Source organism: Trachinotus anak, unplaced genomic scaffold (assembly GCF_046630095.1).
Source record: "Trachinotus anak isolate AG129_WGS33_773 ecotype Australia unplaced genomic scaffold, CSIRO_AGI_Tana_v1 ptg000025l, whole genome shotgun sequence".
In the NCBI taxonomy this organism is placed as follows: Eukaryota; Metazoa; Chordata; class Actinopteri; order Carangiformes; family Carangidae; genus Trachinotus; species Trachinotus anak.
This window is the reverse complement of record NW_027273876.1, coordinates 4,620,081-4,645,457: the sequence shown is the minus strand read 5'-3', so window position 1 is coordinate 4,645,457 and position 25,377 is coordinate 4,620,081. Positions and strand designations below refer to the sequence as shown.

The following is a 25,377-nucleotide window of genomic DNA, read 5'->3' as shown; positions in this document are numbered from 1 at the left end:
TTTCACTTTTTAATAAATTACACTTTAAAAATTATGAGATTATATCGACTTTTACGACAGTATTGTTGTTTTTCCACATTTCATTATCTGTTTTTTTTTTTGTTTTTTTGTTTTTTTACGTAACGACGCAGCGCAGCGTCGGTCGTCACTTTACGGCAGAGCATGCTGCTGGAGGTCAGAGGCATGATGAAAAGGCGAGTTTAGTAATTTGTGAAGAAACAAACTGTGTCCTCACTCGGGAAAGTCGCTTAGAAAACAACACACAGGCCGTGAGGACAGCCTCGGTCGGTGGCGTGGACCCGCCGCTCGTCGTTCATCGTTCCGTCTTGGATTTTGAGTGTTACGACATAGCTAACGTTAGCTAGCTCCTTCAGGTGAAACCTCCGGATCTTTTTTTTAACCATGGACAACAACTCGCAAGGATCGGGGGGGATCAAAGCAGGTCTGGGGGGTCTCTTCGGGGGCGGTGCACCTGAATACTCCAACACAGAACTGGCTGGTGTCCCCTGTAAGTGTCGTGTAGTCTTACTTTAAAGCTGCTGTAGCTTCAGTTAGCGTTGAAGCTAACAGCTGTACAGGCTTCAGGGCCTTTAAATTCATGTAAAATACAACCATTCTGATATATACATGATGGTCTGTGTGTTAAAATGTTATTTCAGTGACCGGAATGAGTCCTCTGTCCCCTTACCTCAATGTCGACCCTCGTTACCTGGTGCAGGTAAGATAAAGCTGGGTTTTAGCTGCTTGTTGTTGTAAATCCTTGTTTTGTGTGTATGTTTTTAAGCGGGTTGTTAATGTTGTCTTTCAGGACACAGATGAGTTCATTCTACCTACAGGCGCCAATAAAACAAGAGGAAGGTTTGAACTCGCTTTTTTCACCATTGGAGGCTCCTGCATGACAGGTGAGAGACGATGAGCACCTGTAACTTTCATAATGGCACACAGCTTCCTCATACTGCCCTTAAAGTATAATTTAAGAGTTGCAACAATTAAACGCTGATAGAATTAAAAGATAATAGAAAATGTATTATCCATTTTAAAGTAATTTAAGGAAACATTTTCTGTCTCCAGCTCATCAAAAATGAATATTGTATATTATAAATGAAAATGAGAGTATTATACTTTGTTAGAAGTACAGAATACCCAGAAGTATGTGGGCACCCCCATATATATGTAAATTGAAGGAAATTGTAACGCTACAACACTCAGTGATTTTTTTTTTTAGACAATAATATGCTTCCAACTTTGCGGCAACAGTTTGGGGAAGATGTCGTAAAACAACCTGCACATTAAACAGTTTTCCCAGATATTCAAGAAAACAAACAACAGAGCACATATCCAAGCAAACATAAAACATGGTCATAGAGACGCAATGTGGACAAAATGAAACGCACTATAAATGCCATATAAAACAATCAAAAACACAACAACGCCCTTGTGCACAAAGCTGTGTCCACAAAGAAATGGTTTTCCCAGTTTCGTGTGGAAGAACTGGACCAGACTGACTCCAGACCTCAACCTCATCCAACGTGGGATGAACTTGTCTGACTAATGCTCTTGTGGCCGAATGGGAGGAGGAGGAGTGGAGGCTGTTTTAGTGGCAGATTAAGTCACAGTTTTGGAATGACATGTTAACCAATTATTTTTGGGAGTCCACCTACTTTTGGCCATATGTTGTTCTTGGAGTAATCTGAACTGAAATTGATGAATGTTTTCAGTTTCCCTTGCCTCACTCAATCTTCCTGCCTCTTTTCCCTTGGCTTCAGGAGCAGCACTTGGGGCTGTAAATGGTCTCAGGATGGGCCTGAAGGAAACCAGAGACATGGCGTGGTCCAAACCTCGTAATGTACAGTGAGTATGGAGACAAAGTTCAGTGCATTAGTAGTATTATCCCTTGTATTGCACCTGGGTGTCTCAACCTGTCCCCTAAATGTTTGCTTTCTCTTTCCAGGATTCTTAATATGGTGACCAGGCAGGGCGCGTCATGGGCCAACTCTCTGGGTTCTGTGGGTAAGTCAGAAGAAGATAATGTAGAGTCATAACAGTATCAAACATATTAACTGATCTCATGGTTGAAAATCGTATTAAAATATGTAAGATGGTATTACTTATTTAAAGTATCGATCTGCTTGCATGGATTTGGTGTTTGATGTTGATTATGTTAATTTCTCTGTAGCTTGACTCTCGTAAGAGCCAACTTTGTGACCTTTCCTTTTCCATTGTAGCGTTGTTGTATAGTGCTTTTGGTGTGGCGATAGAGAAGGTCAGAGGAGCTGAAGATGACATCAACACAGTGGCTGCCGGGACGTTAACAGGGATGCTCTTTAAATCAGGAAGTAGGTGTTAATTTTCTGCTCATATATCTGCCATGAATGTTTACTGTGCCTGCTGTGTCTTTGACTTCAGCGTGTTTTAATCGGACAAGAAGGGATCTAGATTTCATAATTCACCATCTCTCTATTATGGTTCACAGCTTCATCCAAAAGAACAATGAGTGAAATCATCAAATTTAAACATTATGAGCTACAGCTAATGATTATTTTCCTTATTGATTAATCTAACCAATATTTTTTCATTTCATTAGTTTAAAAGAATATTGAAAAATATTCATTACAACTTTCCGGAGCCTGTCTTATAAGTTTTATCCAACCAACACACTAAAACCAAAGCATAGTCACTTTAGGGTGACATAAAATAAGCAGCAAATTGTCACTTGTTGTATTTAGGGGTTTTGCAGACATGTTTTGATGCGAAGAGCAGAACAATAAGGGAAAATGTGTTGAGATAAACATTGAAAAACATCTAAAAGTCAAGCAGCTTCGTCACTCATTCTTTTAATGTTGTGTTTTCACAGGTGGATTAAAGGGTTCAGCCCGCGGAGGTCTGGTCGGTTTAGCCTTGTCTGGTGCCTACGCCATCTACAACAATTGGGACCACCTCACCGGCTCCTCCTCCTCATCCTCCAGGCTGTACTGACCTTCCTCCCACACATTCTGCTTCAACACTAGGGCCAAATATCTCCCTCCAGGACACAGCCTTTAACCACAGCGCTAAGAGGAATTAGACTCTGGTCAAAAGCAGTGTGCTTTCCAGGGAAGTGTGAGGTGGCCCCAGTTAGCTGCCCCCCCACCACCACCCCTTCACCCACCCATGGAGCCACTTTCCTTTCCTGGAGCATTCTGGGAATCAAAAAGATGTGTCTGAAAAAGAAGTTGTGAATATGCAGACTAAATTCCACCGGAGACCATCCTATTCCACCTCTGCCTTCATTTGTCTTCATTCTCTGAGGTTTTCCCGTCACTGATCTGATCAGTCATGAGAACACCCTGTGTGGATGTTACACAGAGGTCTGTCATTTGTTATATCATTGTTCACGGGAGGCTTGATGCTTAGTTTTGAAATCAATGAACCCATGACATTTGGGTTCAGTGAGCTGACATTGATTTGTAAGATGACTCATAACATCTGGTGTGAGGTGCACCAGATGAATGGCAGTGGATTCAGGTTTTGATTTTGGACTGAAAGACTCTTCTGTGATAGAAGAGCAAAGAGATTTTCAACCAAGACGTGCAAACACAGAACGAAGCCTTACAGTCAGTTCTACTCGTGTATTTATTGAGGCGTACCTGCAGCAGATTTTGTTTTAGCTGTGCAAGAAGAAATCGCTGTAAAACTGTACTGGAAATGTCTAATTTTAATGTGTCTCCATTTGAAACCCACTGTATTAATAACTAATAAAAAAATGGGAAAAGTTCACAAAGATTTTTTGCTTTTCACCAGTTTTATTGCGCAAAGTATACTGGATGTAAAAGGTCATGTGTAGTATAAACTATGCAGTGCTGCGCCACTACGGAAGCCAAGAAAGGTCATATTTGCAAATATTTTTTCACCCTTATATTTCCATATAACAAAGCTTGTTATCTTGAGTTAACGAGATATCAGTTTTCTTTACAAAACTGTTATCTCCATATAACAGGATAATATGAATATAATATAACTTGATTTCTCCTGTTATCTCCAGATAACAAAATTAGTTTTCTCTTGGTTTTCTGTTGGCTCAGGATAACACAGTTCGTTTTCTCTCGATAATTTCTCGTTATCTCGGGGTAACAAGATATCAGGAGAAAAAGATTTTTGTTTTCTTGAGATAACAGGATAATTATTCCGTTATCTCAACATAACAAAACTCTGTTATCTCGAGATAACGGGATAATATGAATATAATATAAATAGTTTTCTTCTGTTATCTCGGGATAACAAAGATCTGTTTTCTCTTGATGACTTCTCATTAGCTGAGGATAACAAAATTCGTTATCCCGAGATAACGAATTTTGATTTGAATTTTTATTTATTTATATATTTATTTTTTATTTTCTTTAGATAACAGGATAATATGAATATAATATACATCATTTACTTCTGTTATCTCGGGATAACAGAAGTAAATGATGGAGTTTGCTCTTGATTTCCCCTTAGCTCAGGATAACAAATTTCGTTTTCTCTTGACAATTTCGTATCTCGGGAATATTTGCGGATGTGGCCTTTTACTCGGCTTCCGTAGCATCACAGCAGCGCATCATGAATACTGTAAATTATGGTGTGTTATAAAACAGTTATTGCACATTCAGAACATGTATTTACAACTTGAAGTGGCTGTTGCGTAAGTTCTAGAAATGGCGAAACAAAACTGAACTCCGGCCGTGATGAGACTAGTAGAAAAAAAAAAAAAAAAAAAGTTTGTAGTCTTCTGTAGACTTCGGACGAATAACAGAGCAGAGCTTATGTTTGCTGTCAGCGCTGAGTCAGGTGGAGCTTAGTGCAGGAAGAAGTCCCTGATGCGGGTCGCCTCGATCCAGGGGATGTAGGCGGCGGTGCGGGTGAACACGCTGGGTTTGTTCTCCACGGTGCAGCCGATGGGGCCGAAGCTCACCACGCCGTGCACCTCCCAGCGGTCCCGGCCCAGCTGGCACAGCAGAGGACCGCCAGAGTCACCCTAGAAAAGGAGGGAGCAGATTCACACCTTTAAAAAAAAAAAAAATTTAAATAAACTCTCACCGCTACCTTCAGTTTGATGCATTCGTCCTGTAAACTGGAGGCCGACTCAGGTAAATGTCAGTCCTACCTGACAGGCAGCAGGTGGATCCTCTGTGTCTCTGAATCCAGCACAGATCATGGAGTCTCGGACACGGTCGCCCCAAAATTTCTTCTGCCGGCAGGTCTTGAAGTCAATGATGGGGAGACGAGCTTGATTTAAGGCCTCAGCCAGAGACACATTCTCCTTCCCGCCTGAAATGTGTTTAAAGGAGCATAATTAATTACTCGGTGTGATTTCTGTTTCTCTTTCCTTTTTAGCCGCACTGGCAGCACAGTAATGTTGGTCCTGACTGAAATATTTCAACAACTATTGGACAATTTGAAATTTTATAAAAACTTTTACAATCCCCAGACAATTCAGTGACCCTGGTGACCCCTGACTTCTCATCTAGCGCCATCATCAGGTCAAAGTGTGTCCTTGTCCAGTGCTTTGGTTTATGACTTTATCTGGTGTTAGCACATTAACATGCTGTGTTATACTACAGGCAGCAAATAAAGGCCATTTGAATCTTAATAGAAACTGAAAATCTACTGAGTATATCTGGTTTTATTTCTACTGTTTGACTTTTACAGAAAGTTTCCTCTGTCGCCTTAATGGTCAAGTTTTATCTTCAATTTTGGAGTCTGAATTTCACTTAACTAATTTGAACAATCTTATTTTCTTCCCTGACTTGATTTTTTTTTCATTCAAAACAGACCAATTGAATTTGAACAAAGTTTAAACAAAGTTTTTTCAACATTGAAATCCAACAGTCTCTAAATGTTAAGCTCTAAAAATCTAATTCTGAAGATGCACAATTGAGAAGAAGGACGTTGTTAGTTCATGCTGCTGTTTTTCATTACTTACGCGCTATAAATTCAGTAGTTTTTACATTTCAAAATAAAATATTTAGTCATGATTAAATTTCAGTTGTTCACAAGACTCGAACTATTACAGTCTGTCTTTTTCCATATTATTAATCCATATATTGTTATTATTATTCATATAGCACAGCTGCCAATATTTGATGAGTGGACCTAATGACATTTTCTTCCATATCCCCCCTCCCACTCACCTCGAGTGTCTCCCCATCCTGTGACCCAGCAGTAGTGTCCTGGTTTGAGGCTGATCTGCTTGCGCGGCAGGCAGGCGTAGCGGATGAAGTTTGAAGGTAGGATATCTGTGGCAGCCTTCACCAGGGCGATGTCATAATCCAGCTCGCTGTGAGCCGGATAACGGAAGTTCTCATGCCGGTAGATTCTCTTCACTGGAAAAATCCTCTCTGCTGTCTCTGAACGCCTCAGCTGGTGCTTCCCCAGGACGATCCTCCAGCTCCCGGCATCCTCAGCCTTACCCCTGAGAGGCCCAAAGAAGTGTTGAATTATAGTCGTGGCTTGTATTATGACATCAAACCACAACTGAATGCAGTACTTGATGTTGTTTTCTGTTTTAATGGATGGGTTTCTTACTTCTGGAAGCAGTGAGCAGCAGTGAGGACCCAGTTCTTGTGGATGAGAGTTCCTCCACAGACGTGAATGTAGTGTTTACTTCCCCTGGGACGAACCTATGAGAGACAACCAGACAGTGATCAGAAATGGTCATTTTTATTTTCCTTTTATCGCTCACAGAAACTCATCCATATTACTATTAAATATGAGTAAACAAGGCACAGGCCACTGTGAATTAAACACCATAATGTCGATTTAATCAACTAATCTTTTTTAATATCCATTAGATTGTCTAATGGGTCCAAACTAGAGTGATGCACTCAAATAAAAATGTGTTACATTCATTACAGTCAAGTGATGGATTTGTGGTAGAGCACTTGAATTTAGAAAGTAAAGTTATTTTATTGTACACATTAACACATGTTACAGAGATCCTTTAAAAACTGAACCACATCAATCCACTATGAGAATCTACCTGCAGAGAGACCTGCCAGGGCCAGGAGTGAGGCCGGGCCTCGTTCCCAGACACGATCCTCTCAGCAAAGTTGGGCTTGTAGTGAGCCATTCCACAATCTTTAGGCCAGTCTAGGAGGAGAGAAGCACCACATAAACACACAGAGACGGTCAGGAAATGAAAAAGGAGCCTCCATGTTCATTGCTGAAGCGTTTTCGTGCGTGTTTGCCCTCACCCAGGTGGAGGACTTTGTGCTGTGGCTGTCGTTCAGGGGTGAGTGTGTATGCAGCTGCAGGCAGGGACGCCTTGCTCAACAGCAGCGGCAGCAGCAGAGACAGAAGGAGGAGCAGAGGAGGTGCTGGTACAGCCATCGTCTTCCACAGAATCACCGGCCGGCACACATCCCTCGCTATTTATACCAGGCAGCAAGCACACGCAGATGTTCATACGCAGGTACACACACATTCACACACACGACAACAACCGCACACCTCCGGGGACAATGAGCGGTGTCACAACAAAGCCCGAGCGCTGGATTGTTCTCCTGCAGCTATGAGTTTCCACTGCAGCTGAGAAAAAAAGGGGATTTCGGGGAGTCCCATCAGCACTTTCACATACATATAGTATGCTCACAGCACACTGACATACACACAGGACAAAGGCGGTACAGCAGTGTACACAAACAAACATCACATCATGTCACATGTCTTACAGCAGTGACATAGTGACCTGGACATGACCTTTATCTTTGATATCCCACATCTCCACTATAGTTCATCCTGTGTAAACATGACTCAGTCGAAAAGATGTGTGTTCACCTGCCTAAACATGGCTCACAAGGAAGTTTATACAGGTCAGTCAAAGATAGGAGTAGGTGGAGGCAATTGAGAGTAGAAAGACCAGAACATCAAGCATTGGTTTTAGAGTTGGACATAACAATTTGTTATCTGACAGACAAAAATAATATTTTATTAACTTTTATTACACAATGATGTGAAGAGTTGTCAGTGGAGCTACTCAAAACTGAAGAAATAGTCCCAGATGAAACAGTTAACAGCTTATTTTGTGGGTTATTTAGAGTGACAGGTGTACAGACACCTTAAAACCTGGGAAAATATAATATAATATATATATATATATATATATATTATGTAATAAATAGATGAAAAGCAACAGAGACACTCCCACCCGGTCTGCACACACACACACACACACACACATCTGTGAAAATATGACAACAGTAACTGCAGTGGAAGCCACTAGTGAGATGAGCTTTTTCACCGTGGTGAATGACACAGAATGTGCCCGCTCATGTGAATGGCAGCGCCTGAATGGTCACATCTCACCACCGTGGTTCATCAAGTTTACATACAACTCAACTTTATGTGTTTTTTTTTTTTTAGTATTGGTGACTGGGTTGAGTTAATGTGGGAAGAGAGGGAGGCAGAGGGAGGAGTGGCTCAGTGGTGTGTTGTTGAGTTTATTCTCAAACAATGTATTTGAGCTGAGTCACCTCCTGGATTTTGTTTATTGTCGGTGTAAATATTTGAGCGTGAATTAAGATGTGTTGTTCTTGCATTACGCTGCACCTCATTTGTCATCTGTAACGGGTAGAAGATTTTGCTTGGGATTTTTTTCCCTGTTGATTTGTAGGTAAAAAAAAAAACTGAAAAAAAAAGAGAACACAAAACTGCAAAAACAAAAAGGACACAGAATATGTTTGGTTCGATCATCAGTCTGTGATTCTCTGAAAAGAACATTTTTAGTAAAAATACCACAGTAAAGTTGTCACAAATAAAAGTCCTGCATTCATAATTTTTCAAGTATTTAAAGCACAAATATTCATTATGCAGAATTTCCCTTTCACGTTTCATTGTTATATTATTTTAAATATTTTGTTATAGTTTCATTATTACAGATACATTAACATGTAGACAGTGTTTAAATGTTGCAGTTGATCAGGATGGAGTTAATTTTAACTACTGCATATACTGCTTGGTAATTTGATATGTAACAGTGCATCATATTTTATAAGATGATTAATCTTAAGTAAAAGTGAAGCAAAGTAGTTGGTAACTTTAGCTGTGAGGTGTTGTGGATTAAAATGTACAATATTTCCCTCAGAAAGCAGTGAAGTAGATGCACAGAGTGTTTTATCATTATGAAATAATTACATTTAAATGTCCATGTGAAAAATGCTGGTTTATGTTTTGTGTTTATGATTTAAAAAAACAGAACATATACATATATTGATCACTCAAAATCCAGTTTCTGTAATATAATTAGTATAAAAGGGACATGAAAACTGTGCTCCTGTCGTTTGTTGTCAACTTGTTTATCGTCAGCTTTTTCAGTTCTTTGTCTCTTCGTCTATTTTTAACCATCAATAAACAAAACAAAAACCGTCAGAACAACAGAAATGCAAAGAAGAATTCGGGTTTTATTGAACATCTATATTTAAAAGTGTATTGTTGTCTTGCTAATTCACCGGTAACTCACTTGAAATCTACCCATCACTAAACAGTGGAACCTAGTGAGTGGAGGAAAACATTTTCTAACATTGCATCTCCAGCGTTTTACTAAATGATGAAAGTAAAGTCTAGATAACAGCAGGATAAAACATGAAACAGTTTGTTAGCAGTGCTTTTGTACAATCTGAGGGTTGAGCAGCTATGGATAATCAGTGGAATTAGGTTTGATTAGTCTCCAGGATCAGTCAACTGTCTTTCTGGAGCTCCCACACCACCCGGGCCTCCTCAGTGACCGGATCACACTCTTCTTTCGGCTGTGACCACTCCCACGCGAGGGTGACTTAGGATGGCTGGCGCCTTCCTCTCCGTACACCTCCTCCTCTTCTTCCTCTTTTGTGTCTTCCCCCTCTGCTCTGTTTATCCTATGAGCAGCTTCTACTGTTTCCTCCTTTTTGCCTCCTCCTTCCTCCTCCACCTCCTTACCTCCGTGTGCCTCTGGAGTCTCCCCACTCTCACCCTCCACCACAGTTGACATAATGGTCATCACAGGCGGATTCAGTTCTGGGGTCATGGCCTTTACTACATTCGATATGATTGGAGGCTTTGGAGCTTTCTTCTTCTTTGAGGAACGTTTCGGTGGTTCGGGGCTGTTCTGGAGATCCAGATGTTTCTGTATGGCTGTGCTCAGCACCTCTGGGTCCACTGACGCTCCGTGAACATCCCACGTCATCCCGTCCTCATCCCACTGCACCTGCTTCATGCTGCTCCTCCTCCCCAGCTCGTCCCTATCCTCCCCCTGGATCTTCAGACAGGACCTCCTCCTCTCCAGGTCGTGTGATGAAGGAGAGTTAACGTCCCACGTCGGGTCGTCTCCCCGCTTCTCCTCCTCCTCCTCCTCGCTGCCGACAGGGAACATGCTGGAAGACGGGGACACCAGATTAGAGTTCGACCCTGCTGAGGACTTCAGGTTCAGCCTTGATCCAGGAGGCGAGCCCAAGATGGAGTGTGAGCCCATGTTGGAGGTGTTCCTCTTGAGGTCCCACCAGGAGCCGATAGGAGACATCGTCTGCACTTCTGCGTCCACCAGTTCCAGCTGTGAAGTCATGGTACCTTCCTCCCTGAACACCTCACCCTTTGGAGCCTTTGCGAAGCCCTCTCTGGAGTTCAAGTTGCACTTGCGGCAGTCACCCAACCACGAGTCGCTCAAGGAAGAAACCAAAGGTGACCTCCACCGTCGCCCTGCTGGACAGCTTTCCCATGGGAGCTCAAGATGGCAGCCTGAGGCTCCTTCTCTTCCTGAGTCTTGTCCCTCTGCTGGAGAATGAGGCGTGAGGCGGCTCAACATTTGCTCCGGGCTTCTCACTCCTTCACCCTCTGGTAACTGCAATTCTTCAGGAACGTGCAGCTCTTCTATCACGTTGTCAACAAGGCTTCCAACATCTGACGACGCATTTGCTTCTGCTAAACTAACAGAGGACGGGATCGGGGAGGGGAATTGAAAAGAAAGCATATTGTTCTCCAGGAAGCACTCATCGTCTGTGCTGGTGAGCTGGAGGGGATCGGGGGAGTTTGATGGCAATGGTGAAGAGGGTCGAGCCGGCACAGGTGACGGTAGTGGTGAGGGTGCAGGCAAGGACACAAGTGAGTCTTCTTGCTGATTTGTGCTCAGTGTTAGTGGCGAAGCAGGTGTTAAAAGATCTACAGGTGGTAAAGTAGGCGTTTGTAGGGGGGAGACGAACGGGGAGGGTGTGGTTGGAGAGGTAAGTTTGGACATAGGAGAGTCCAGTGCTGCAGGGCAATGGGCTTCCTGGCTTAGACTCGAGGGGCGTGAGTTCCCTCCTTTCCATACAATCGTCTCTGGGGTGCTGCTGCGGCTGTGTGTGCTGCCGCTACACCCGCTCCAGCGCTGCACGTTGGCGATCCGGCTGTGCATGTCCAGGTTTTGGGTTGTGAGTGACAACTGGTGGTTGTTGGTGGTGCTGACGTGCTGCCACATGTGAGGGTGCAGCTGCTGGAGCATCACCGAGTTCTGCTCAGAGTGTGTGTTGGTGCTGGAGCTGCGTCTCAGGTCAATTCTGGTCCAAGCCGGATCCCGCTTGTGCGGCGGACCTGACGCCATGACCACATCCATGGAACTCTTAGAGAGGGAGAAAATCGGCGCCTTGTCATCCTCATCGTCCCGTCCCACAATCCCAGCCTCACTGGAGTAGGAGACTGACTGAGTGACTGAGCGACAGACCGGCTGGTAGCTCTCAGATGCTGGGCGCTCAGGCGTTGCCATGGCAACAGCACCAACCTGCTAAGACAGATGTAAATTTTAGTGTTTAATCGATCTTTATCCCTAAACTTGAAATAATTGCTAGATTTTTTTGACCACTAGGGGGCAGTGGAAAAATCAACTAATCATTGATTATCACTGTTTAGGTTCATCTGCTGAACTTTTCTTTAACCGTTGCTAACGAAGGCTACACATCCAGCATCAAGCAACATTCATTCAGAGTCGTGTCTCTAATTAGCAACACTTAGCAAGAGTGTGACATTTTGCATTTTACACTTATTCTTGAGGAGAGTTGGATGAGAAGATTGACACCAGTCTCATATATGACAGTTTAGCTTAGCTTAGCATAAAGACTGGAAACAGTGGGAAACACCTAGCCTTGTCATCACTGTTATCAATGTTGCCTGGCAACCAGTGGAGACTTCTGCTGCAGGAAAAGGAATAGTTTTATACACATTAAGGTGAAATATTAAAAAAAAATATATATAACATTGTCAGTTAGTGAGACATACATATCCCACAGTTAGCATCGCATGTACTGCTCATATTTAACAGCCATTACAGTGGCATCAGTCTCCTCCTCTCACTTCCTTTATTCTTTTCTTTCTTTGTCCAATGAGTGCACAGACACGCACACACCCACACATTCACAAGCACTACAAGATTAGCCTAATGAGATTAGACAATCCAGATTATTTGATTATTGAGATAAAATGTGAATCGATTGAGACGGATTCACAAAGAGCCTGTGGTCTCCAGTTGACAGAAGACACAAGAGCCACAAGAGACAAAGAGAGACAGAAAGAGTGGATGGTGGAGGTTATAAAATATGACAAACTAATTTCTCTTATCGTCAGAGACATTGTGTCCTATTGTGTTCAGATGCTTATTTAAAGTTTTAAAGCTCTAAAAACATACATATATATATATATATATATGCATCTATACAGACCCTACCTGCCATACTGTCTAATCAACCTCTGTCCCAAACTGACCTAGACGTGTTTTGACCACATTTGACCTGCAGATACCCACAGTACTTTATAATTTGTCTGCTCTGGAAGAATAAACACCCACATATGTGATTGTTAATATACACAAACATACAGTGTGATGTCAGATAAAAGAAAAAAATAAACTCTTACCTTTAAGTTTACGCCTTGTGGCCCGTTTTGCCCTCTGCCCTGCCACAGAGCAGGTGCTGCTAAATGGTGTCTGTCCTTCCTCCCTTCATTCCTCACACTCTTCCTCAGCCACTCTCACGGTCCCAAACACTCAGTTTGCTTTGCCTGCGACTTTCCCCTCAGCTCGATCTCCTGCTCTGTCTCTTCTCTCATAACTGGACGTCATGTTGAAGTTGGCGTCAGTGTGAATAAGGGGATTTCTCTTCGTCAGTGCATGTGTGTGTGTGTGTGAGAGAGAGGTAGAGGGCCATTACTCTGCCTTTAGCTCTGAGGATTAGCTGTGATCTCATTAGCTGCCATCCAATCTGTGGGCGGTCTGAGTGTGTGTACATGTGTGTGTAAGTGAAACAACAGCGGGTGCATAAGTGGCTAATGAGCATTTTGATCTGAGTTAAGATCAGCTCAGCTGTCAGGGCAGTCATATAGTTATTCAAATGCTCATTATTGTATAAATTGTACTAATTAAAAGTTAGATATGACTGTCGAAGTTATAAAGATTCTCCATCTGGGAACCGTGAACGCCTGAATAAAATTTTGCACCGATCCATGCAGAGGATATTGTAGCTATTTTGGTGAAGTCAGGGGTTCAAAGCCAGTGGGACTCATCCTGTAGGTACGATATATCTGTAAAAAAATTAATAAATAAATAAAAAATCATGGCAATTCTTTATGTAGTAGTTGAGATATTTCAGTGTGGACTTCATGTTCACTGTGATGGATTACACCGGGGACTACCCGGAGGTCGGACGACAAATCTGAAAGACAAGGAGACGACTAACAGGATAGATTTTTTTCTTTCCTCTAATCTTTGCTTTGTCACAGCCAGATTAACCTGTTAGGAAATATGTGCTGTTCCCTATCACCCCTCTCCCTCCCTCTGTGGGATGTGTGTGTAAGTTCCCAGGAGCACAGACCAGCTGGTGGGTTACACTATGGCTGCTTTATATACACACAGACCAGAAACCAGTCACCTGGTCCCAAGTTTTGTGTGTGTAAATTCATTTGTTATTCAGGAATATGGACCATATACACAGTACCAACTAAAACACACTCTTATACAAGTCTGTATGTACTTTACAGTTCATAGTACATATTCTATTCTATTCTTTTATATTTGCACACTGTTCAGCTTCTGTTTGTAATTGTAATGTTTATTTAGAATATATGTATATTTTTTTCTATATATTGTATTACCTTTTATTACCTTTATTGCCTTTTCTAATTTTCTCTTTTAATTTAATTTATTCATGTACTTACGGCACAGTCTCGTGCCCGAATCAGAGCACATTTCACTTCATGTTGTACAAGAATCTTGAATCTTGGATCTAAATCTTTAAAAACAGATTATAAACATCGAGTTTCTGTACAAGGCGGGGATGAAAGCTCAGGACCAGCCAACTGCAGCACTCTGCATCTGTAACACGTTTACAATTAACTGAATCACCAAGTTTTGCAGTTGCTAATTCAGCCCTGTTGGGTAATTTAACTCTGTGAACCAGTTAGAATAAAAATCCTTCTTTGGTTACAGGTATAAACCCACTGCCTCATAATGTTGAGCAGAACACTTCAGTAACCGCAGCAGATACCAGCCATGTGATTTCTGGTCTATTAGGTTTATATGACAGATTGTGTTAAACATACAGTGTTAAACATCTGGGTTTATAGATGTTGAGAAACTTACTGACTTACAACCAAAACAATATTTACACTCAGCCTCACACTGCAGCCAGTAAATAGTCAAATAAAACCTATACTCAAATCATAAGTTAACCCAGAACCTAGCACCTCTTAGAAAATGTCTGTGTGCAAATACAAACTGAGATGATGCATCACAAGTGCACTAGATATTTCTTGTGATTAAGTATCCCATAAAGTTAATGCAGCATCTGTGAAGCTGTGGCCAAGACTTTTATTCTCTGGTATCAAGCTCCAGAGACGTAGGATCCCATAATGCAACCTTTATCTTGAACGCACCATTCAGGTCATTTTCTTGACTTTACTTGAGAAATCTTCTGATCCACAGAGGACGTTATACAACACCCTTTAAGGAAATGAATGGAGGTCCGCAGGTGCATGAATGAATGAATGAAGGCTTTATTTTGAATATGTGAAACAAAAAAGAAAAGAAAACAGAAAAGAAAGGAGGAAAAAACAAAAAAAGAAAAGAAAAATAAAAACTTAACATGTTCGAAAAGGAGTAGGAATAAACATAAGCTTATTTAATCCTAACCCCTTCTCCACTACATAGAAATTAATCATCAGCTGACGTCCAATTTATATCTTTTCCTGTCTTAACACATTATACACAATTTGCTACATACATTTAGATGTACATACCAAAAAAACAAAAAAACAACCATACATATATACACATATACATACATACACATCTATTCATATAAATAAATAAATATATATATGCACATACACATACATACACAACAACAAAAATACATGCAGAAATTCAAAACACAACAGCATGGTTTACAAATGATTTCATTTATAAGTGGGCTAAAACATCCTGAATCAGTGGTTTGGTCCTTTAAAGGCCTATGAGCGTAGTCTCCAACCTAAACGTCAGATAACAGCAGGACGCAGTGAGAACCAGGCATCTGTGTCGTTGGCTCTCTGCCCTCCAGGGTCACACACAGTAAACTCACACACAGAGACGGTCACTTTAAAGACGGATGGTGGGAGGTATCTTCAGCTTCAGGGTGAAAGCTGACAAGACAAAATGATTTTACCTTCCGCTGGCGTTAGAACTGAAAAAATACTCAACCATGGCAGGTGAGCGGAAACTACACCAGAACCAGCGTCTGAAACGTACCCGGGGCTTATTTTCCTTTGTTTATGTGTTTGTTTGTTCAGAGCAGGTGTCACTGTTGGCTGTCGGTCTGTCTGTGGGTCTCCTGCTGCTGCTGCTGCTGGGCCTGATGTTGTTCTATCTGTGGAGGAAGAGGAAGGACCAGAGTCAGTACCAGGAGCTGCTCTCCACCGTGCCTTCAGTACCGGCGTGCTCTGCTCCGGTGATCCTGGTCTCTCAGTACTCCTGGGCCACGTTAGTAGCATGAAACACATTTCACATAAAATCTGTAAGAATACGTCATAATACATGGTTGATTATCTTTTCTTTTGTTAATCAGAATCCGCAAAGTAACCAGCAAAGTAAAAAGTGGAGCACAAGTTTAAACTGGCAGAAAATGTAAATATTCAAGTAACGTACAAGTAAAAAATATTAAAGTAAAATATTAAACATACATCTTTAAAGAGTTTGAATTGTAGATGGAGAAATATTTGCAAAATTTCCAAGGACATGTCAAAGACAAAAAATATCTCAATGTCAACTTACTCACTTGTTGAGATTTCATATGTACTGTCAAATTCAGATTTTATTTTTATTTCTTTATGGCACAAAAGCAGTAAAATAATGTAGCCGCCATTTTCAAACACAAACAGGATTAAATCAAAGATGAAACTGTGAAAAAAATCCTTTGCAGAGGTGAGAAAACCTCCACCTAAAAGGCACGATCCGTCACATGGGGTTTGTGGAGCGTTTAGTTTTAATTTAAGAGCTGATATCATGTGTCTGCCAGTCACACCGATATATCACAATGGAGCCGAACAGGATGTATTGATAGTTAAAATGATGCAGAGGGGAGTTCAGTAACGTTTGTGTGTGAAAGGCCCAGTGAGATCCCCTTCACCCTGCCTCCTCGCTTCACGACTCGAAAGCATGATGATCTGGAGACGGAGGAGACAGAAGAGAAAGAGGAGGTGGAGATGAAGGTGGAGATGAAGATGGAGACTCGGCGGGACATACTGGCCCATCGTGGGTCTCTTTCAGTAAGGAGTAGGTCATTGTTTCCTTTTATTTGACTGTGTATCAAGATGGTTTTAGTCATTTTGAAATTTAAAAGCAAAATTCAGCACTCAACTCAGAAATGATCTTCAGATTAACCCATAATGAAAACAACCATTAGCTGCAGCTGTAAACCTCCAGTTAGTTATATCCACCTGTTTCCCTCAGGCTGGTACCCAGTGGGAACGGTGCTCGCTGGTCTCTACTCCATCCCTCCTCTGAACGAGGTGGTGGCCCCCCCGCCCGGCATGGCCACCCGTCTCTGCTTCTCTGTGGAGTACCGACACAGCAGCGAGCAGCTCATGGTCTCCTTGCTCCGTCTGGGCAACCTCCCTCCCCGTTTCCACGGCAATGTCACGCTGGTGGAGCTCCGGCTTCTCCCTGACGACCGGCGGCCACGCCAGGCCAAGGCCCGCGGCACGGGGCCCGACCCAGAGTTCAGTGACTGCCTCATTTTCCAGGCGAGGACACAAAAGTTTACAGAAGTTTCAAATCTGCTGAGACACAGAGGAGGAGGAGAAATTATACAACTGTAGAGCCAGGAATGCTCTGTCCTATACTTCTTGAATCAGATAATCCCACTGAGATTGAGGTGCAATGACAATTATGTACATTAAAACCATAAAGCCACAACTTACTAAAGCATGTACACAAATTTAAAAGCATAATTTAAAAGTGAAAGTACCATACTGTAATTTAAAGCCCTGATTCTTGGCAATGATAAACTGTACATTATTAATAGTTAATAGTTTTTCTTTGTTTGGTGTAGTAAATGAACGCCAAATAAACAACTATGAATATAATGATATGAAATAATGATAGATAGCTGCTATTTACCACCAACAGCAATGGACAGGTTATCAGCCAATGGAGCCCCAGGACACAGGAGCAAGTTTTATGTCAGTTTTTGTGACAATTTGTGTTTGTTTTGTGGCTCTCTGGTCGATTTGTGTCTTTTTGTGACCCTTCGAGGTTGTTTTGTGTCACTTTATGGCTGTTTGATTGATTTTACAATCAGAAATTTGCACAGCCAGGAGCCTTTCATCTGCTTTTTATTTTTTTGTTGTTTGTTTTTTAAATATACTTATTGTGGATTTTATTGGTAAATTTGTGTGTTGTGCATTTGTTTCCTCCACAGGTGTCAGGAGTGTGTGTGCCTCAGAGCACCCTGAGTGTGTGTGTGCTGAGTGTGGCACAAGACGGCAAACGCCACGCGGTCGGCAGGGTGCTGTTTCCTCTGGAGGGGGAGCTTGGTCAGGCCGGCAGGGTGCTCTGGAGAGACCTGGAGACGGAGGACGACACACAGGTATACACAAACACACACACACACACACACACACAGTGCATGCATGTGCTCCAAGTTGGTTGTGCAAGCTCGTAATCGTTCTGTCCTCTCTGTCAGTGTTCAGAGCTGGGCGACGTGCAGATCTCTCTCAGCTACAGTCCGACTCTGCAGCGCCTCTCTGTGGTGGTTGTGAGGGCTCGAGGTCTACAGCTGCTCACAGGCTCAGGTGGAGAGGCCTGTCCGCAATAAAGCATGACGTAAATCTGAGAACGTGTGTTATAATCTTACAGCATCTGTGTGTGTTGCCCAGGTGTGTGCGTCCAGGTGAGCTTACAGATACACACTCAGGTGGTGAAGATCAAGCGTAGCTGCGTGGTGAAAGGTGAAACCGACCCACACTTCGACCACAGGATGACCTTTAAACTCCGCTCGCAGCACTTGGACGAGGCCTGTCTGAGGTTCGAGCTGCAGCAGCCAAATGACATCCGCTCAGGTGAATGTAAAGGCAGAGTAAATGTTCAAATGCGTTCAATGGATTTTTCTTTCGGGAAAGAGGATCACTTTTTATTTTTGATGTGACAAATGTTCCGAAAAAGCTGCACTTAGAGTTCAAATATTAAGATTCTTGGTTTATTAAACCTTTTATTGACCATTCACAGATTAAAAAAGCTAATATAATGAAATATAACAGTCACCTGTCTTCATGTTTGTCCCAGAGCCTCCGGCCCTGCTGGGAGTCCTGGTGCTGGGTCCCTTCATGTACGCCAGGGGCCCACAGCTGCAGCACTGGATGGACATGGTCAACACTCCCCAGGAGCCCGTCAAGCTGTGGCACGCACTATGCAGGGCCACTTAGCACACAAAGCATGCACGTATAATAATTGAAAAATAAAATAATGATGAAAAAAAAAATGCATTAATTCTTTACAAAACTCAAAATCCAAGCCCAGTAAAGGAACTGAACCAGGAATCTTAGGAGTCTGCAAATCCTGAATCTTGAGGGGTCAGACTCAGACTCACAGCTGCACACAGTCGTCCTCTGAAGTAGGTTTAAGCCACAGTGTTGTAAAGTTAAAACATTTTTGACATATTACTACAGTGATTACCTCTGATCTAGAATAATATAGACATCTCTAGTTACCACAACTCAGAATATCTGTCTTTCTTATCCCCTTACCATCCTTAGAAATAGATAAATAAATTCAATTCAATTCAATTTATTTGTATAGCGCCAAATCATAATATACATTATCTCAAGGCACTTTACAGGGTAAGGTCAAGACCTTACTTTGTTACAGAGAAAAACCCAACAGTTCCCACAACGAGCAAGCGCTTGGCGACAGGGGGGAGGAAAAACTCCCTTTTAACAGGAAGAAACCTCCAACAGAACCGGGCTCAGGGTGGGCGGCCGTCTGCCTCGACCGGTTGGGTTTAGGAGAAGATAGAAAGAGGGGGAGGGGGAGGAGAGGGGAGAGAAGAGAGAGAGACCAGGAACAGCTGTGTCGGTAATGGCGTTATTAATAATAAAGACAGGTAATAGTAATAGTAAAGATGAGTAGTGGTGGATCTGGATCCTGCTGCTCCCGAGGCAGAGATACCTGCAGAATGAGGACAGAGAGAGGGAGAGAGAGGAGAAGCATAAATAATATTGGAAGAAATTGGAAGAAATCTATTATCCATGAGAATATAGCTGAACATATTAATTAATACCAAACATCTAGAAAAGATATGTAAAATAAATAAATACATTTGGTGATAATTTGGTTATAATAAATGCAGACAGCCTCTACAGGTTTACGACTTTAGGAGCTGGGAGAGGCAGCAGCTTAACAATGATTATTATTTTTATTATTTTTACTTTATTTCTTCTAAAACATATTGTAACTCGTTATTTGCCCGTCTGCTGTGGGAACAGCTGTATTTTGTCCAGCAGGTGGAGACTTCCGCCTTTATGTCAGTGAGCGCAGCCGCAGTTGGTGAAGCAGGAAGTGAGAGCTGCCAACATGGACGTCGACGTGAATCCGCGTTGAGGTGAATTTCAGTCACACCGGTGGTTCCTCTCTCTGGTTTGGCACCATGAAGGTGAATGAGAACACGTCTCTGGAGGGACACAGAGTTGTGTTGGTTCCTTACAATGCAGAGCACGTGCCCAGGTAATGCTAACAGCTGATCGGTCTGTTTTCTTTATTCTGTCATTCAGGTTGTCTCTTCTGTCACGTTTCCCTCTGCTGGTGTCTCCATTTACCTTGAAAAAGTTTCACAACATGCTTTTATTATTTTGAATTCCATGCTTAAACATGGCTGATGGTTTTTCTTTTAATTTGAGACCTGAATATAGTTTTAATGTGAAGTCCACCAGCAGCAGTAATAGTTCTGATAATAATAACAACAATAATAATAATAATAATAATAATAATCTTTATTTGCAGAGCATTTCAGCGTAAAAGCTCAAGTGAGCTTAACACAGTGCAGCAAATTAAAAACAAAATCAAGACACTATGAGTAAGATGAAACTACTTCCAGTTATGTAAGATAAATAAATTATGAAGTGGGATTAACACTGAATAAAAAGACAAATAAAATAAGACTACAGTTATTTTAAGCCTTAAAAGATAGACAGTGTTAACATTAAACGTAAAAATACTCAGTGCATAGTTTACACATTTCTGTATAATGTATGTTATATGAATAGATTGTAACACTGAATGGTGAAATGATGAAAACACTGATGAATGAATGTTTCCATCACTTTAATGTTACAGCTGGTAAAGGAGGCTTATTTTATTTACTTTATATTCTGCTGGACAGATTGTACATTTCCCCCGAGAGATCAATAAGTCTTATCTTAACCTACAATAATACATCATCATGTAATTGTTGATTATATTTTATATTACTAATCTATAACTAAAATTACTACTAAAATTAATACTGAAACTTTTTGTGTTGTTATTCTCTCTCTGAATTTCCTTAGTAAAATGTTTATAAGTGTTGAATTTTTCCAGAAAGCAAAAATGAAAGATCTTTGTTGTTGTTTGAAAAGAGTCGGGATCATTTGAAATGTTTTGATTTTTCAAATTTTAGTTCTGAAAACAAAACCTTTTTTTTTTTTTTTTTTAAGCTTTTCTTGAGGAATATAAATCTATCTATAATCTCAACACGAGGTCTATTTAGCAGCTGTTCTGGAGGTTTCAGTCTTACCACAACAGGCTTTGAAACAGAGTAACTTCAATACTTTGGTATCTGGATAAAATATTAAGTGTAACTTGTGGAAACTTGCAGCCAACTTTCTGTTTCACTCGTCAGGTACCACGAGTGGATGAAGTCTCCTGAGCTGCAGCAGCTGACGGCTTCAGAGCCGCTGACCCTGGAGCAGGAGTACGACATGCAGAGGAGCTGGAGGGAGGATAATGACAGTGAGGGGTCATCTGCCTGCAAATTGCACACACAAAATAACACAAAAACAACAAATGCTCTAAAGCAGCGGTTACCAACCTGAGGCCAGAGATGATTATTTTTCTCTTTTTATACATTCATACTATCGTCTTTCAGATTTGTTAGTTTAAAGTTTACTTAAAGAAAAGCTGTTTTATTTGATTTGTTTTATTTTATTTTGCTAGAGTGCACGTTCATCATCCTGGACAAGCAGCGGTGGGCGGACCCCAGTGTAGAGGAGGAGCAGTGCATGGTGGGAGATGTCAACATCTTCCTGACTGACCCCACAGACCCGTCCTTGGCTGAGCTGGAGATCATGATAGCAGGTGAGGCCCAGTGTGTTCATGTTAGAAAATATTACTATTATAAATATTATTCCGTTATGGCACCAAATTCTCCTTAAACTTAAAGTATCTTGTTTTTATTAGAGCCCAGTTACAGAGGGAGGGGCATCGGGAAGGAGGTGACGCTCATGATGATGAGCTACGGTGAGTAGTCAGAAGATTCCTTAATGCTTTTTAACAGCCTAAAGTAAAATGTTCAACTTACTGCAGGGAGGAACAGGGTCAAACACTGACTTCAGTGTTTTCCTGGTTCCAGACCTCATGAATTTCTGCCCGATTTTCAGTTTTTCAGTTGTTCAAGTCGGTTTAGTGTCGTCTTTGCCAGTACATCCACATCAACAGCGACAACAGTGGATTAGATTGATTGTTGCTGAAGTTGATTTACAGAAATAACATTTGTCGTATTATTTTTCAACCGCTCCCAGTAATCACTGCTGCAGCTCCTGTGTCGACTGAAAATGACGGGACAGATACGTCACTTGCGACTGATTTTTATGGCAAAGCAAAACAAAAAATCTGAAATCTGAAATCTGACAACAACAACAACAACAAACCTGACACTGTGGCAGAAAGCCGCACATACACTGCACCAACTTTCACCAGAATTTATTTCAGCAAACAAAAACTTTTTGGGAAAAATCTGAAAGATGCCATCATCACATAAGATTGTGCATATAGTGGCTTTGATATAATTTTTTAAAGTTTTAACTCACTGCAGACTGCATCCACCACCGCAGAGCAAACTGAGTGTGAATGTCTGAGCGTGAATGGTGGTGATCAGCGTCTTGTCTTCCACCAGGAGTCGCCAAACTCGGGGTCAGAAAGTTTCAAGCGAAAATCGGGCTGGACAACGAGATCAGCATCGGCATGTTCAAGAAACTCCACTTCCAAGAGGTAAAGACGACGATTCTCACCGTGTGAGAAGCCTGAGAACAAGAAAGCTTCGCAAGTGTCTCTAACCATCGTCCTCGTGTCTGTGGCAGGTGTCGGTGTGTAAGGTGTTCAAAGAGGTGACCCTGGAGATGACGGTGGACGAGTCTGTTCGGACGAAGCTGCTCGACGACGCCACCTTCATGAAGGAGAGGGACTACAGGCAGACCTGCAGCAACAGACAGGAGCTGGTTTCACAGTGAAGTGTTGTGCTGCGCTCTAACGTCCTAAAGACTTCCTGCTTTGATGCAGATCATGTGACCAGGCTGAAAACTGGCGTGTCGTTTGGACTCATGCTTGCACACACACAGAGTTACCAGCATGAAAGCAAATACCTGTGAGTGCATTTTCCAAAATGTCAAAGTGCTCCTTTATAAATCGAAAACCACAGGAAGAAGAAGAGCTTTTCCTTCCACGCTAAAAGCCCACAAAGTTCCATTAAAGTGGCTGTTTCCCCAATGACAGTTTTAATGGGGAAAGTATTATGAAGCCTTATATGCATTTAAAAAAGCGTTTGTGGTGGTCTCTGAGAAGGACAGAGCTGAAGGATGAAAGATAGAAACATCTGGTGGTTTCTAGTGGAAGTGGTTCATTTTATTTGGGTAGGCATCCAATTGAGTTCTCGCACAATTTTTATAAACTTTACATGACTGTGAAGCTCAAAGCCTCATGATTCTGCCTGTGTAAACTTTTTTAAGATCCCAGTATCGATGGGTCTACAAGTGCACGTGCTGTAGCTGCAGTTTTGATAAATAAATAAGTTTGGTTCAATATTAATTAGACTAATTCTGTATGTAGTTTTTGGCGTGTGCCCGAAAAACTTCGGGTTTAAAAAAGTTGTTTTTTAAATTCAAGCATTTCTATTTGAGTGAAACACATCTCCTGTGCACTTCAGCAAACATGTTTGTCTCATTTTCCTCCTAATTGCAGCATTAGTCGGCTTCATTTCTCATAATTTTCTCATTCAGGACCGGAAGGCTGGTGGTCGAGATTAAAGTGCATGAGCTTTATTGATCCAATGCCTTTCATTTTGCACCACATGACCCTGAATGTGAAATGAAGCCTCAGTGTGTTATGTCCAACTTTTCCAGTGGAGTTATGGACAAATCAGCTCAAGTAAAGTGAGGCAAATATTTATTTGGATGTTTTTTTTTGTTTTTCTAAATCTTATTAGTGATAATCTTGTCTCAGAATGTTTTCTGTGGGAATAATAATCAGTAATTTCACTGTCCCACTTTTACAATTTCAGTTATTTAGTCCCTAAACTCTCTTGAACTTTTAGTGTCCATCTGTCTAAATCCATATGAGAGAATAATAAGAGTTGATCAAAATGTTCATGTTTGTTGTAATTCTGCTTTAGGCCTTTTTTTGCCCTGGGTTTTGCCTTTCAGGCAACACACAAGCTTTTGTTTGGGCTGTGCAAAGCTTGACAGGAAGATTGCAGGCAATATTTATTGCTGGAAGAAAAAAACTAACAAAAAACGTCCTTTTCATGTTTTGGTTTTGGTGTTTTGGTTAAAAAAAAATCATTAAATATGTGTTTTTATTTACATCTATTAATTTCCTCCTAGAATTTAACATGAGTCAAATATCTGAACCACAGTTCAGTGGGTTGTTTTTGTTGAGACATTCGTGGTCCTCAGGCGATGAACCCTGATAACCTTGGTGATCCTCTTTGTTTCCCTTTAGCGCCACCATGAGGTTCACATTTTTGTTTTTCAGCGTAATATCTCCTCAGCTGTTGGATGAGTCTGGCCCAGAGATTCACGTTCCCTTCAGGATGAACTGATCTAGCGCCACCAACAAGTTAGTGCAGGACTTTCATTCATAACCTGCAAAACTAATGACAAGCCCATCAACCTCAGTCGTACTTTGTGTATATTAGCAAACATTAGCATGCTGATGTTAGCATTTAGCTCAAAGTGCAGTCTCAGGACGGCCTCAGAGCTGCTAGCTCTTAGTTTGGCTTCACTTACATTACTGTGATAAACACAATAACTAATTTCATTATAATATTTTATTTCCTAGATTGATATAAATTTGCTAAATTGATTGCTAATTGAATGTCATCAGGCTAATGGTGAGTGTGGTCACTGGCTTTCACAAGCTGCTCCCCCAGTCTCTCGGTCACATTAGGTGCTTTATGGTCTCATGTGTCCATCGTCATATGAGCTCATTCACATTAATGTTTGCACAATTGACTATTGAGAGCTAATGTGTGGATCAGGAAATGGATATTACCCATAATGCAAATACATTTGTTTACAACGTCTCGGGATCTGTGTTTGTGCAGTGGAGTTATAGAAATTCTGAGTTTGTCTAAATTGACCCTGTATCTGAGTCAGATCATGTTTGTGTAGAAACAGAAAAATATATAAGTCGTTATTTTTGATTTTGGAAAAAGCGTCAAGGTCTATTTAGTAGCTGTTCTGGAGCTTTCGATCGTATCACATGACCGCAGCATTTAGGCCAATGTGGTTAAAAAAAAAAAATCATCCAATTCCATGACGACTGGCAAACTTTATCTGCTGATGAAGATCATGTGATATAATCAAAAGCTCCAGAATAAACTGACTTTGTGGTGTCATGTTCTTTGTTTACTATAACTCAGTGTA

General features: G+C 41.4%; 5 protein-coding genes and 1 long non-coding RNA gene across 8 annotated transcripts; 3 read left to right on the top strand and 3 right to left on the bottom strand.

Annotated features, from left to right (window-relative positions):
• The first annotated feature begins 144 nt into the window (after positions 1 to 144).
• timm23a (translocase of inner mitochondrial membrane 23 homolog a (yeast)) lies at positions 145 to 3,762 on the top strand. Its single transcript, XM_071462883.1, has 7 exons — positions 145 to 508; positions 660 to 718; positions 809 to 902; positions 1,767 to 1,851; positions 1,952 to 2,010; positions 2,226 to 2,336; positions 2,855 to 3,762. Exons 1-7 carry the CDS (start codon positions 403 to 405, stop codon positions 2,974 to 2,976), a joined length of 636 nt encoding a protein of 211 aa, XP_071318984.1. The 5' UTR covers positions 145 to 402; the 3' UTR covers positions 2,977 to 3,762.
• Positions 3,763 to 7,433, bottom strand: LOC139608802 (elastase-1). The gene is made up of 6 exons (XM_071462882.1): positions 7,212 to 7,433; positions 6,998 to 7,107; positions 6,544 to 6,638; positions 6,150 to 6,430; positions 5,123 to 5,286; positions 3,763 to 4,993 (listed from the first exon to the last, which is right to left on the bottom strand). Exons 1-6 carry the CDS (start codon positions 7,345 to 7,347, stop codon positions 4,814 to 4,816), a joined length of 966 nt encoding a protein of 321 aa, XP_071318983.1. The 5' UTR covers positions 7,348 to 7,433; the 3' UTR covers positions 3,763 to 4,813.
• A 1,963-nt stretch (positions 7,434 to 9,396) lies between these two features.
• On the bottom strand, positions 9,397 to 13,274 carry LOC139608918 (uncharacterized). Of its 2 annotated transcripts, none has more exons than XM_071463060.1 (2): positions 12,871 to 13,274; positions 9,397 to 11,746 (listed from the first exon to the last, which is right to left on the bottom strand). In XM_071463060.1, the coding sequence occupies exon 2, from the start codon at positions 11,726 to 11,728 to the stop codon at positions 9,689 to 9,691; it is 2,040 nt and encodes a 679-aa protein (XP_071319161.1). In that variant the 5' UTR covers positions 11,729 to 11,746; positions 12,871 to 13,274; the 3' UTR covers positions 9,397 to 9,688. The 2 variants fall into 2 exon arrangements, with proteins under 2 accessions (XP_071319161.1, XP_071319160.1); XM_071463059.1 differs by having other exon boundaries at positions 9,397 to 11,743.
• Positions 13,275 to 15,494: 2,220 nt separating this feature from the next.
• Positions 15,495 to 17,055, bottom strand: LOC139608688 (uncharacterized). Its single transcript, XR_011685076.1, has 3 exons — positions 16,924 to 17,055; positions 15,737 to 15,854; positions 15,495 to 15,630 (listed from the first exon to the last, which is right to left on the bottom strand). It is a non-coding gene; the product is annotated as an uncharacterized lncRNA (long non-coding RNA).
• syt15 (synaptotagmin XV) lies at positions 15,558 to 19,188 on the top strand. Its single transcript, XM_071462662.1, has 8 exons — positions 15,558 to 15,696; positions 15,778 to 15,967; positions 16,593 to 16,759; positions 16,937 to 17,229; positions 17,907 to 18,074; positions 18,171 to 18,279; positions 18,364 to 18,546; positions 18,770 to 19,188. The coding sequence occupies exons 1-8, from the start codon at positions 15,690 to 15,692 to the stop codon at positions 18,907 to 18,909; spliced, it is 1,257 nt and encodes a 418-aa protein (XP_071318763.1). The 5' UTR covers positions 15,558 to 15,689; the 3' UTR covers positions 18,910 to 19,188.
• Positions 19,189 to 20,020: 832 nt separating this feature from the next.
• nat9 (N-acetyltransferase 9) lies at positions 20,021 to 25,377 on the top strand. Of its 2 annotated transcripts, XR_011685115.1 has the most exons (7): positions 20,021 to 20,206; positions 21,360 to 21,469; positions 21,674 to 21,814; positions 21,917 to 21,976; positions 22,632 to 22,726; positions 22,816 to 23,878; positions 24,227 to 25,377. XR_011685115.1 is itself a non-coding variant. In XM_071463066.1 (6 exons), the coding sequence occupies exons 1-6, from the start codon at positions 20,130 to 20,132 to the stop codon at positions 22,963 to 22,965; spliced, it is 633 nt and encodes a 210-aa protein (XP_071319167.1). In that variant the 5' UTR covers positions 20,021 to 20,129; the 3' UTR covers positions 22,966 to 25,377. The 2 variants fall into 2 exon arrangements, 1 of the variants encoding a protein (XP_071319167.1); XM_071463066.1 differs by having other exon boundaries at positions 22,816 to 25,377.

Coding starts and splice junctions, on each gene's coding strand:
- timm23a (XM_071462883.1), top strand. CDS start 403: ATGGACAACAACTCGCAAGGATCGGGGGGGATCAAAGCAGGTCTGGGG. Junction 509..659: donor AGAACTGGCTGGTGTCCCCT/GTAAGTGTCGTG, acceptor ATGTTATTTCAG/TGACCGGAATGAGTCCTCTG. Junction 903..1,766: donor TGGAGGCTCCTGCATGACAG/GTGAGAGACGAT, acceptor CCTTGGCTTCAG/GAGCAGCACTTGGGGCTGTA.
- LOC139608802 (XM_071462882.1), bottom strand. CDS start 7,347: ATGGCTGTACCAGCACCTCCTCTGCTCCTCCTTCTGTCTCTGCTGCTG. Junction 6,639..6,997: donor CCTGGCAGGTCTCTCTGCAG/GTAGATTCTCAT, acceptor TGTCTCTCATAG/GTTCGTCCCAGGGGAAGTAA. Junction 4,994..5,122: donor ATCCACCTGCTGCCTGTCAG/GTAGGACTGACA, acceptor CTCCTTTTCTAG/GGTGACTCTGGCGGTCCTCT.
- LOC139608918 (XM_071463060.1), bottom strand. CDS start 11,728: ATGGCAACGCCTGAGCGCCCAGCATCTGAGAGCTACCAGCCGGTCTGT.
- syt15 (XM_071462662.1), top strand. Junction 17,230..17,906: donor GTGACTGCCTCATTTTCCAG/GCGAGGACACAA, acceptor TTTCCTCCACAG/GTGTCAGGAGTGTGTGTGCC. Junction 18,280..18,363: donor ACAGCTGCTCACAGGCTCAG/GTGGAGAGGCCT, acceptor TGTGTTGCCCAG/GTGTGTGCGTCCAGGTGAGC.
- nat9 (XM_071463066.1), top strand. CDS start 20,130: ATGAAGGTGAATGAGAACACGTCTCTGGAGGGACACAGAGTTGTGTTG. Junction 21,815..21,916: donor GCTGGAGATCATGATAGCAG/GTGAGGCCCAGT, acceptor TGTTTTTATTAG/AGCCCAGTTACAGAGGGAGG. Junction 22,727..22,815: donor AGAAACTCCACTTCCAAGAG/GTAAAGACGACG, acceptor TGTCTGTGGCAG/GTGTCGGTGTGTAAGGTGTT.